General features: G+C 41.5%; 2 protein-coding genes across 3 annotated transcripts in view; one reads left to right on the top strand and one right to left on the bottom strand.

Annotated features, from left to right (window-relative positions):
- Positions 1-11,820, top strand: part of CERS3 (ceramide synthase 3) — a 76,549-nt gene extending 64,729 nt beyond the window's left edge. Inside the window, exon 10 of the mRNA XM_032391321.1 lies at positions 11,195-11,820. Within this exon, the coding sequence (XP_032247212.1) occupies positions 11,195-11,350 (156 nt within the window). The 3' untranslated portion in view covers positions 11,351-11,820. The remainder of the gene's footprint in view (positions 1-11,194) is intronic.
- LOC116623836 (protein C1orf194-like) lies at positions 1,260-1,984 on the bottom strand. 2 transcript variants are annotated; one of them, XM_032391323.1, is made up of 3 exons: positions 1,906-1,984; positions 1,698-1,788; positions 1,260-1,497 (listed from the first exon to the last, which is right to left on the bottom strand). In XM_032391323.1, exons 1-3 carry the CDS (start codon positions 1,982-1,984, stop codon positions 1,260-1,262), a joined length of 408 nt encoding a protein of 135 aa, XP_032247214.1. The 2 variants fall into 2 exon arrangements, with proteins under 2 accessions (XP_032247214.1, XP_032247213.1); XM_032391322.1 differs by having other exon boundaries at positions 1,698-1,984.
- Positions 11,821-13,085: the final 1,265 nt, after the last annotated feature.

Genomic DNA, 13,085 nt, shown 5'->3' with positions numbered 1-13,085 from the left:
TATGTTTGGGTATAGTCACAAACATTAGAATATTGCATCCGTATTTTTAAACTTCACATGAATGCTATGATCTAGTATATATAATTGTGCAACTTGCTTTCTTCATTCATCACATTCACATCGATATATATAACTCTGTAGATCAATTCATTTAACTCCTATATAGTATTCCATGAATCAGATATTCCACACTGTTCATCCTCCTGTTTACAGCCAATTCTACCATAAACCTTAAATCTGTCTCCTCAGGAACATATGTGAGTTTCTTGGTAGGATTCCCAAGTCAAGTTTATGGGATGCTGCCAAACAATTCTTCAAACCAAGCATATGAGAGTCGCTCTTTCCCCACATCCTCACCAACTTTTGGTTTTATCAGACTTTTCAATATTTACCAGTTTGATGAATGTGAGATTGTATCTCATTTTAGTTTGCACTTTCCTGATTACTAAGATTGAGCATTTTGTATAGTTTATTAATCAGTAATGTTGCCTCTCCTGTGAGTTACCCCTTCAGATCCTTTGCCTGCTTTTTTGTAACGCTGGATTTTTTTCCCTTAATGGACTGTATAAGTTCTTTGTTGGATGCTAATATTTGAAACAAACTTTAACATCTCAATTTTAATACACATTTTCTGGGCTATATACTTTTTTTTTTTTTAAGAGAGAACGAGAATGGAGTGGGCGGTGAGAAGGGCAGAGGGAGAGAGAATCTTAAGCAGGCTCCATGCCCAGCAAGGAACCTGATGGGACTTGATCTCACAACTCTGAGATCATGAGCTGAGCTGAAATCAAGAGTCACATGCTTAACCGACTGAGCCACTTAGGGGCCCCTGGGCTGTATACTTAATCCTCTGCTTTACCATGGTTATTTCTTAAGTGTTGCTTACCTAAATCCTAGTGGGTGTTTTGGTTTTTTCTTTCAAAATAATTTTGCATCTTTGCCTTGTTAGAGTTGTTAAATTTCCAGCCATAGCATCTAAGGCCATTTCCAAAGAACGCAATATGTAGCAATTTTGAGGATGCACTAATTTTAATGGATTTAACCCCGAAAGCAAATTACATGTATGAAATCAAATCATTTTCTGCATCCATCACAATTTGATGATTACCACAGAGTCTGGTACATTTTTAATTAATTTTTGGGTAATACAGAGAATATGAAAGAAAACCATGCATTTTTTTTCCCAGCACAATTCTATTTAATGGAGGTGGGCAGCAGGATGTTCCACCATGATTAATTAGTCCAGGGGCCTGTCAACATTAGGTAGAGAAGAGGCCACCATTATTTTGGGAGTTGCATCCATTGGTGGCTGCAGTGTGAGGGGACACTATGGATCCCTGGATGCTGGGGATAGACTCTTTAGGGTTGATCCAGTGTCTGATGTTAGCTTGGGAAGTGATGGAAAGTGGCAGAGGAGGGGGTAAAAATTCTCCAGGGAATTGGATCTTGATGATTCCCTGAGTATCCTGGGTGGTCTCCTGGTGTAAGAGTATCTCACTTTTGTTCTTTTTTTTTTTTTTTTTAAAGATTTTATTTATTTATTTGACAGAGAGACAGCAAGAGAGGGAACACAAGCAGGGGGAGAGGGAGAGGGAGAAGCAGGCTTCCCGCAGAGCAGGGAGCCTGATGCGGGGCTCGATCCCAGGACCCTGGGATCATGACCTGAGCCGAAGGCAGACGCTTAACGACTGAGCCACCCAGGCGCCTCCTCACTTTTGTTCTTGAATGTCCCTGTGTGGTGGTTGTACAAGACTGCTAAGTGAAAATCCAGATCATTCTTTGGTATCTCAAGATCAAAAAAATAAGCATCCTGCCTCATGGAGGTGATTGTGGGAGTTGAGCTGATCCAACTCCAGGGTTCCTGTTGCTGAGCAAGGTGAGCTGGGTTTTTATATGGCAGTTTCTTGGGAGCCTGGAGTTTTCCCAGGAAGGTATTATCGTTATCCAATGGAGGGTGCTGGAAAGGGTCTCTGGTGAAAGGCATAGTAAAATGTGGAGTGAGCTGCTGGTGTGAGGGCGAAAACCATGCATTTTTATCAAGAGCCATGCAGGGTGATCTAAGCTCTGCGGCCACTAAGCTGTGTCACTCAGCTGGGGTGGGATGAATTCCTGTAGCTTTTATTTCACCTGGAAAATGAACATTTTTGACAAGACACTCTCTAGCATCCACCTAGCCCTGACACTGGCTTCTTCTCTTAGAAGCTCATTTTTAAAAGCCTGTAAGCCCTAGCAAAATGAATTCATTTTGAATTAAGGAAATTAGATAGATTGATGGCAGCAAGTAAAATGAAAAAAAGCCATCCATGGAAAATAGAGCATATGGTTGACCCTTGTACAATACAGGTTTGAACGGCACAGTTTTGTAATTGTATTTTCTCTTCCTTATGATTTTCTTAGTAATACTTCCTTTTCTCTACCTTACTTTATTGTAAGAATACAGTATATGATACATAGAACAAATAAAATACGTGTTAGTCAACTGTTTATGTTCTTGATAATGTTTCTAGTCAACAGTAGACTGTTAGTAGTTAAGTTTTTGGCCGATCCGAAGTTATACATGGAGTTTTGACTGTGCAGGGGGTCAGTGCCCCCAGCCCCCATTTGTTCAAAGGTCATCAGTATTCTAGTTTACACTGGTGAGTTGGAGTAGTTTCAAAAGCAACTTTTGAGTCTGGGTCTGAAATTCAAGAGGAAACCTGTGTATGCAGACCAGTCACAAAAATTGGGAATCATGAATAAGCCAATCTTAAGGCATGTTTTCAGCAACTTGCATCCAAACCCCACCAAACGTAAGAGACTAGGTACTACTTTGACTTGCACTCAGGATGATAGGGTGCTGGGGTTGTGGTCTTGGTCCTGGTATTCTGTGTCCAAGAGATATGACCCCACCCAAAGCGAATTACCATGTGATATTACAGGTTCAAGCATTTTTTTTTCATGAGCTCCCCGAAAGGAAAGGAGAAATAGCAGAGGCTAGAAGGGTGTCCATTGCTTTGGGGGTATTCCAGTACTCGGATGCTTGAGTCTCTGAACGTGAGTCAGTTCAGCTCTGTGACCTCACTCCAAGAATCTGTCCTTCAAAGGGGTATTTTGACATCAGCATGACTTTAATTGAAGAAGGTTGGTTTGGTCCCAATGTCCCAATTTCTCCTAGTGTATGGGACGACTTTAGACTGACTGCCAATCTCCCTTCACAGTGACTATGATTTCAACCCCTCCTCTGACCACACATGTTCTCTGCCATCTTGGAGTGCCAGGCAGATGACCTTTGCCAATATTGATCCCTTTTAGTGACGTGGGGGCTCCAAAGCCCTGTTACAACTAGCGACAAGGTCTCTCCTACATGGATAACTTGTTCTTCATTCTTTTCACCATGATTTTGTGTAAGCAAAGGTTGTTGCCGGATGAGAAGGGGCTTTGCAAAAATTATATCCATCCACTTCAATCATGGAATGAATAATATTGTTAATAACGTGTTCTAGAGGGCCCCGGTCATCTCTGGAAAAAGTTCAGTTGCATACTAGATATCTTTGCTAATTCTAGAAGAATGTTATCTAAAGTTATCAAATATTAATGTACCCTCTGTAATGGCAACTGCTGAAACCCTCACCGAGGGGACGCCCAGTGGGACAGATCATGGTGAGCAGGTGAGCTGCCGTATGCTTGGACAAGTGTGAGGACCGAACCCAGTAGCTACAGCCCTTTGGCTGCTGAAGCCCAGATCCAATTCATTCTTCAAAGAAGGTTCTGGATCCTTCTTTATGCTTGCATTTTCTTGGGCCTTTAATGATTTGTAGGAGGGTTCTGGGTCAACATTTGCATGAGACAAGTTCTACTAGCCCAGTGACAACTAAAAGTGGGGGAAGGAGCGGGTCTGGTGTGCAGAGGACAGCGAAAGGGAAGGGCAGTGCAGGGAAAGAAAGTGGCTGATTCCAAGAGAGGGACTCGCTACTGCTGTATAAGCAAAGTCTTGGCACTCCATCAAAGCAGACAGGTAGTGTTCCAGAAAATACGTTGGCTTGACCTTTAGCAAGTGTTTAGTTCCTTGTTCCACTAGAGCAAACTTGACTTGTTTCTCATTTCTGTGAAGTGTTGTCGTTACGGGGAAAGACTTGCAGCTGTGAAAAGGTGCCCTGCGGAACATGGATTATAGCTCCTATCTTAACCTTGCCTGATTTCGGCTATGTGGGAAAGCCTCATTTTTCTGGCGTACCCAAAGCCAGCAGGTTTCAAACTGTGCATGGCAGACCAGTAACACATCCGCCATCAGTTTCCAAGGCCTCGACCATCATTGTTGTAATTGACATGGAACAGAATAAAACATGTCAGTGTTTGTCTCACATAGTAAAAATAACTAATTAGGGATGCTTTTCATTATTCAAATTTTATGCTTCAAAGTCAGTCCTGCTGGTACCAAGGGCAGAGTCAGAACAGAGTAAGGAGGTGTGACGAGAGAGCTGGTGCTCTGCTCAATAGGAGGGGAAAGGCAGCTTTCTTATACGGACAACTGACCTCAAACAGAGCCCAGGGTCTGCCTCCTGGGTGTCCCTGTCTCAAGGGTTTGTGCAAATGACTCCAGCAGGGGTCTGTAGAGCACTGTGGTTCAGCTTCTAAGCTTAGAGTGGGGTTCTCATCCTGTCTGCCTTTCTTAGCTGTGTGGCCTTGTGACGCTGAGCTCTGAGACTTGTTTTCTCTATTGTACAGTAAAGAGAGTGGTTCCAATGTCCTCAGGTTACCGTGAGGAGGGAATGTTATCGTTCATCCTAACTGCTTAGTCTAGCACCCAGCATGTGGACATTTATAGCATGAGTGTCTACAGCAGCTTTATCCACAGTTGCCAAAACTTGGAAGCAGCCAAGATGTCCTCCAAGTAGGCGAATGTACCGATAAACTGTGGTACCTCCAGACAACGGAATATTCTTTGGCAATAAAAAGAAATGAGCTCGTAAGCCATGAAAAGACATGGAGGAAACTTAATGTGTATAACTAAGTGAGAGAAGCCCATCTTAAAAGACTACATAACTCTGTGATTCCAACTATATGACATTCTGGAGAAGACAAAGCTATGAGACAGTAAAAATATCAGTGGTCACCAGGAGTTGGGAGAGAGGGAGGGGTGAATAGGTGGAGCATAGAGGATTTTTAGAGCAGTGAGAAAAAAAACTCCCTTTAAGGTTTTCATTGCTGTTATGGTTTTATTATAGATGGCATATACAAGATAAAATTGAATATGAGGTTTTATCAATATTTGAATACCATGCAATTTCCAGTTTATATTATTTAAGCTTACATAATGTGTAACCACCTATACATCCATCTAACAAACTCTTACTATCCAAAAGTCCTTTCTGAGTTGGATTCATCATCTAGGGCCGTGGTTCTCAATCCTATTGGACCCATACCCCCTTCACTAGCCTGAAATTAAATTCCCAGGTAATATAACTCACCTATAATCATAATTTCAAAAAGCAATAGAATGGGGGCGCCTGAGTGGCTCAGTCAGTTACGCGTCTGCCTTCAGCTCAGGTCATGATCCCAGGATCCTGGGATCGAGCCCTGCATCGGGCTCCCCGCTCAGCAGGGAGTCTGCTTCTCCCTCTCCCTCTGCCCCTCTTCCCTGCTCATGCTCTCTCTCTCTCTCAAATAAATAAATAAAAAATCTTAAAAAAAAAAAGCAATAGAATGCTGCAACTGTAGTAGAGAAGAAATATAATGAAAGGCATTTCAGATAAAATCTGCATTTCACATGTAATATGTGTGCTAGACATCACTCAAGAGCGTACCGAGGTCAACAGGTGCTGTGCTTGTTCACGCGAAGACTCGATGTGACTGCGGCAGCTGTAAGCACAGACTGACGCATGGCATGTTGTACTGGGGACTCAACTGTCACCGCTGGTGTTGTCTGTCATCGGTGACATGGCTTTCTGAAATAGCGAAGCTCTGAACAAAACAAAGTATAGCCTTCCTTTGAATTGTATACATAGCTGCATTCCTGGAAAATTGAGACTCTATTAAAACCAGGCAAGAATTACTGTGCTTGAATGTAAAATGGCATTAGGCGCTGGGCTTGGATGATCATAAACGGGGTTTCACTTACACCAAGGTCTGGCAGGACACTTGGATGTCATGCACGTTGTAGGATGGCGGGCGTCCCTAGCCACGGCTTACTGAAAGTCAGTAATGCTCCCCAACCCTTGTGACCATTAGATGCCATTAATTACCAGAAGGCTCCATATGGTCCAGGACCCTTTTCTAGAGGTGAGGGTGCTGGAGATGTGGCTTGGGGTGATGGGGAGCATCCTCGAGGACCACTTTATGTCTCAGTTGAAGCTGCTCCTTGAGTCCTGGAGAAATGGGCCAGTAGATGCTGGTCTGTTTTTCTGGAGGGAAATTCATTTCTTTGTTCTGACTCAGATTTCCTCCTTGTTCCCTACAAAAATCTTTGGAAGAAGAAAAAGGAGACCCAGGGGGCACGGCCCATGAAAGCAATCGTCAGCCAAACAAGGCTGCTCCCTGAAAGACCCCATCTGCCTTTCTCCATTGCATCTTTAACTGATGAGACACCAAGTTTATTCCTCAGCGTTTACCATGGGCCTTGTTTATTTTGAGACCCTTGCAGTGTTGTTGTGGAAAAGACCAGATTGTACAGAGAAGAGCCCATGATGATACATTTCTGTGATTAATGCAGCAGCACGTGTGTACATTGGGTTTTTTCAAAAGCCGTGTTTGCCTTTAGATTGTACACAGAGGACGTATTTGGTTACATACACCTGGAGGTTGTCAGGTTTATCTGTAAGGCACAGAAGGAAAGAGTACCTCAGGTGGCTCTGGCTGGCAGCCTGAAAGATGCTGTGTCAGGAACCGGTCTCCATCTTCCGTTTTTTTTTTTTTTCTTTTCTAGTCTGGGCTTAATAGAGATGTTTGTGAACTGGTTTCAAGGGTGTGGGGTCCTGTTCCACAGTGGCCTTGCCCAGAGCCTGAGTACTCAGTATTGTTCTAGTAATCCATACCACCTTTTATCTTTTGCAATGAAGCCTGACCCGTAGCCATTTCGTCTCCCTTCCTTAGGGGCGATATCATTCTTCTGGGAGTTTTCCTCCCAGAATTCCTTTGAGAACACCATTAGAGAAGAGGAGGAACCTAGACCTCTTCATTAAGAACTGTCCTTGAAGGAGTCCCTGCATAAAGAAAATAGAAAACGTCCTAATCACCAACAGTAAAAATATCTTGACAACCAAAAGTCCTACACGAGTAAGACTTTACTTAGCAAGCGCTCATTGGGAAAACCATACTACTTGCTTTCTGAAAAGGAATACTTTCAAGTTTGATTTTTAAACATCATCAGTAAAATTGACTTTTTTCCCACTGGTGTAAAGTTCTACGAAGTTTAACACAGGTATAGATTTATGGAGCCATCACCATAATCAGGATATGGGATGAGTCCATCACCCCAAACCACCCCTTCCTTCACCCTCGTTCCTGGGTTGTCTTTTCAAGAAAAGCATGTAAATGACATTAGTATGTCATATGGTAGGTATCCTTTGAAAACTAATTTTTTTTCCACTCAGCATAATGCCTTTGAGATTCATCCAGCTTCTTATAAATGTCAACACTTTGTTCATTTTTACTGGTAGGTAGTATCTCATTGTACAGATGTACTGCTGTTTATCCGTTTACTGATTGAAAAACATTTGGGTTGCTTCCAGTTTTGACAATTATGAATAGAGATGTTATAAACATTTGTTTTGTGTGAACATAATGTTCATTTCTCTAGGGCAGGTTCTCAGAAGTGGGATTGCTGACATATACAGTAAATGTATGTTTTACTTTATAAGCAACTGTCAAACTATTTTCCAACCGTCTGTACCACTTTGCATTTCCATCAGCAACGTGTACGAGTTCCTTCCAGTCACTCTGCATCCTTGTCAGCACTTGATAGTGTCCGTATTTTTAATTTTAGTTATCCTAATGGGATTATAGTTGTATCTCATTGTGGCTTTTTGCATTTTCCTAATGGCTGTTGATGTTGAACATCTTTTCATATGCTTATTTGACATCCTATATCCTCTTTGAGGGAATGCTTATTTTAATATATTTTGCCCATATTTCAATTGGTTTGTTTTTTTCTTATTGTTGAGTTTTGACAATTCTTTTTTATGCATACGTGTCAGCCGTGGGGTTGGCGAGTATTATCCCCTAGTTTGCAGCTTGTCTTTTTATTCTCTGAATAGTGTCTTTTATAGTACAAAAGTTACATTTTGATGAAATCCAGTTTATTAGTTTTTTTTTTTTTAACAGAGTTTGTTTTTTGTGCCACATCTCGGAACTCCTCACCCAACCCAAGGTTATGGGTTTTCTTCGAAGAAAAGCTTTAGTCTTGTATTTTGCATTTAGATCTATGATCCATTTTGAGTTGGCTTTGTATAAGGTATGACACTTAGGTCAAAGTTACTTTTTTGCCTATGGATTTCTAGCTGTTTCAACACCATTTGTTGAAAACACTATTTTTTCTCCATTGAATTGCTTTTGCACCTTTGTCAAAACTCAATTGGCCATATTGGTGTGGGTTTATTTCTAGATTCCCTATTCTGTTCTGTTGATCTATGTGCCTGTCCCTTTGCTAATACCACCCACTTTTGATTACTGTAACTTTATAGTAAGTTTAAAATTGGGTAGTTGGAGTCCTCCGATTTTATTCTTCTTTTTCAGAATTGATTTAGCTATTCTAGTTTCTTTGCCTATACATACAAATTTTAGAATCTGCTTGTCTCTCTGTACAAGAAATCTTGCTGAGATTTTCATTGATATTGTGTGGAATCTGTAGATCAGTCTGGCAATAATTAACATTTTTATTATGTTTAACCTTCGGATCCATGAACATAGTATGTGTCCCCAATTATTTAAATCTTTCATCAGAGTTTTGTAGGTTTTACATGCAGATCCTATACGTGATTTCTTAGATTTATACCTAAGTATTTTATTTTTTGAAACTATTGTAAATGTTACAATTAAATTAAATTTAAATTTCAGTTTTTAATCAGACATTGCTAGTCATGTTAGTTTCCTGTGGCTGCTGTAACAAAATACCACAAACTTGGTGGCTTAAAACAACAAATTTATTCTCTCACAGTTCTGGAGGCCAGAAGTCTACAATCAGACCTGAGCTGAAATCAAGATGTGGCAGGGCTGTGTTCCCTCCAGAGGCTGTAGGGGGAGTCTGTTTTTTGCCTCTTCCAACTTCTGGTGCCTGCGGGCATTCCTTACTCGTAACCATATTACTCCAGTCTCTACCTCCATCTTCACATTGCCTCTCTCCTGTGTGGAATCTCCTATTGCATATCTTAAAAAAGACACTTGGGATGGCCTTAGGGCATACCTGGATTATGCAGGATAATCTTCTCAAGATCCTTAACTTAATCATATCTGTAAAAACTTTACCATATAAAGTAACTTTCACAAGTTTTAGGGATTAGAACCTACTATCTTTGAGGCCACTTATTCAGCTTACTATATTAGTGTTTAGAAATCAAGATTGTGTGTGTGTGTGTGTGTGTGTGTGATTTTGTATGTTGACCTTGTATCATGCAACTTTGTGCTAACCTCACTTATGAATTCTAGGAGCTTTCAGTAGATTCTTTGGGATTTTCTACATAGATAATCATGTCATCTTCAAATAGGGATACTTTTATTTCTTTCTTTCCAATCCGTATGACTTCTATTTCTTTTTCTTGCCTTATTACATTGACTAGGACTTCCAATACAATGTTGTATAGGAGTGGTGAAAGTAGATATTCTTGCTTTGTTCCTAATCTTAGGGGGAAAACATTCAGTCATTCATCAGTAAGTATGATGTTAGCTTCTATTTCTTCTTAAGATGCTGCATTTTTTTTAATCATGAGTGGATATAAAATTTTGTCATATGATTTTTTGGCATTAACTGATATAATTATATGTTTTTCTTTCTTTAGATTATTGGTAGGATGGATTACATTCATTGATTTCTAAATATTGAACCAGCCTTTCATTTCTGAGATTAATCCCACTTCATTGTGATGTATTATTATTTTTATACGTTGCTGGTTTTGATTTGAGCTATTTTGTTGAGGTTTTTTTATGTATATACTAATTAGAGATATTGGTCTATAGTTGTTTTTTTCTTATATTGTCTTTTTCTGACCTTGGTATCAGGGTAATTCTGGAATAAACTGGGAAGTATTCCCTCTTCCATCCAATGGAACAGATTGTGGAAGTTTGGTGTTATTTCTTCTTTATATGTTTCATAGAATTTGTCAGTGAAAACTTCTGGGCCTGATGATATTCTTTCTCAGATTTTTAGCTAATTTAATTTTTTTCACAGTTCTATGACTATTTAGGTTACCTGTGCCATCTTGGGTGAGTTTTGGCAGTCTGTAGTTTTTGAGGAATTGGTCCATTTCATCTAAGTTGTCAAATATATATGCATAATATTGTTCATTGTATTCTGTTGTTTTTATAATATCTGTACTATCCATAGTCTATTTCTCCTTTTTATTTTCTGGCAAGTTGTGCCTTCTCTTTCTTTTTCTTTGTCAATTTTGCTAGTGACTTATCAATTTTATGGATCTTTTCAAAGAACCAGCTTTTGGTTTTATTGCTTTTCTCTATTGTTTTTTCTGTTTCAATTTCATTGATTTCTTTATTTTTTCTTTCCTTTTGCTCGCTTTGGGTTTATTTTGCTTTTCTTTTGTCTAGTTTCTTAAGGTGGAAGCTCAGATTATTTGAGACTTTTCTTCTTTTCTAATATAAACATTTAATGCTATAAATTTCCTTATAAGCACTATTTTAGCTACATTTGACAAATTTCGATATACTGTATTTTCATTTTAGTACAAAATATTTTCTAATAACCCTTGTGACTTACTCTTTGATCCATTGTCAAACGTGTGTTGTTTAAGTTCCAACTGTTTGGAGATTTTCCTGTTTTTTATATTGATTTCTAGATTAATTCCATTATGATCTGAAACATACTTTGCATAATTTCAATTTTTTAAGTTTGTTAGGATTTATTTTGTGACCCATGATATGTTCTACCCTGGTGAACATTTGGGTTTTGAAAATTGGGTTTTCTTTCTGAGTTTGGGATTTGGGTTTTCTTATTCACTCAAGACTCTTTCTGGAAGGTTGTCACTCACAGCCCATTCTTTCCTTTCTCTAGAATATCCAGGATGTGAGGAGTGAGGATGAAGATGAGTATGAAGAAGAAGAGGAGGAGGAGAATGAAGAAATCACCAAAGGCAAAGAGAGAGACTGTTTGAAGAATGGCCTCGGGGCCAACAGGGACCTTATTCCCAACGGTCAACATGGCCATTAGCTTGAAGCCCACACAGCTCCAGGTGCACAGTGTGCTATGAGGCCTGCCGGAAGCCAGAGCTGCTTCCCACTCCATGCCTGTGGCCTACAGGAGCCACAGGGACCCCCGATTCTGCCCTTCGCTCTTTTTAACCACCACCTTCCCCCCTCCTAAGATGTATTTAACAAAATGTTGTTAACTTGTGTTAAAACGTTAAATATAGCACCCCTATGGATTTTACTGCAGTTAGGACTCCGACTGGTCAAAGATTTCAAAGATTTCTCCAGAGAACCATTTTAGTTCAGTTATGTTCATTTATGCATGTGAGACATGTGCTTTTTCCAAGAGCTCACTTGGTTGTAGGCCGTTTCACCTTGCCACCTTGCTCACCCTCGGGATGGCTTGAGAAGTGCTAGGTAACCCACTTTTTCAGGTGTGTTCAGCCACAGAGAGCAGCTGAGTCCCTCCCAAAAACCATGAGTTTGAGGAGGCAATGCAGCAGTGGCGGAAGGAGCAAGCCAGGGGACCAGGCTTCCAGGGCTCACTGGCCACTCCCTGCCGTGGGCACTTCTTTAAACCTTCCAAGCCTTGGTGCTTCATCTCTCCGATGGGAATCATATTTGCCTTGCCTACCTCCCAGAGTTGGAGTAAGGATCAAATGAGATAATAGAAGTGAAAGTATATACTGTCCACTGTGGGGTGACAGGGACCTGGCCCTCTTCTTACTATGATTCCGGTTCTGTTTGGGAGAGAGAAACCTGGTTAAACCTGGCACTGAATGGGCCTGAACAAAAAGCGCAATCTTAAAAAATTCCTTTTAAGTGTGTCTGGAGATATCTGGAAATGCAAATATCCAGAAGGCTGTTTCCATTTTATTTGGTAACTGTTTGTTAGCTCCCCAAGGGTGATTCTCAAATTCCCCCAAATTCTCTGCCCCCAGCCCCCTACGGCCCCCCCCCCGGCCCCCTCTCCCCCCCCTCCAGCCAAGGGAAGCAAGACTGGGCCCCATTCCTTCTTGTCTTTTGCTGGCCTCTCCCTTGCTTCTTCTCTAAGAGGGAACTTTCCTGCCGCTGCCCTGAGCCCCTCCTTCGGGCCAGCAGAGCTGCCCAGCCAGCACCGAGATCCATCTGGGGGAGTCAGACCCAGGGCAGGCTGCTCACCGAGCTATTATTTCCCAGAAAACCTGAACCTTTGGGGCAAGACGTGCATGCGAGCTCCTGACCAAAGGGAAATCTTGGAAACAGAAAGAGGATGCTACCTTACTTCACCTCTGCTATCCAACGCAATCAGACCTCATAAGAGTAAAACAGAACAAAACAGAAGACTAACACCCCTGAGAAATGTCCAAGGACAAGCGTTAGTCAATGATGGTTCCTGGGGCTTCCGACCTCTCTGGGAAGACAGATTCGGATAGGGGGCTGGCGGGTCAGTAGCCCGCTGGCTGGCGGCCCCCAAAGGGGGCACGTCTGAGCCCAGAGTGCAGGGCAGACCTCAGAGCCTTCAGGAGCCGCAGAGCCTCGTCGGGGTGGAGCCTGAGCAGAATATGCAAACACCACCCCCGATCTCTCAGATTCTTGAGCCACATTCTGCACCTTTATCCTGTTTTGCTCTGGGGCCCATATTATAAAGCCCAAGGGGAGCCAGCGCTGTGGGCGTGCCTAGTAAAGGCACCCACATGGGCCCCACCAGATGTGGGCTGCAGCTGCCAGAGCAGGAAGGGCTGCACAACGAAGGTGTCTGCGTTTTTTGGCTTTGT

Source organism: Phoca vitulina, unplaced genomic scaffold (assembly GCF_004348235.1).
Source record: "Phoca vitulina isolate PV1807 unplaced genomic scaffold, GSC_HSeal_1.0 scaffold61, whole genome shotgun sequence".
Classification (NCBI taxonomy): Eukaryota; Metazoa; Chordata; class Mammalia; order Carnivora; family Phocidae; genus Phoca; species Phoca vitulina.
This window is presented reverse-complemented; position numbering and strand designations above follow the sequence as displayed.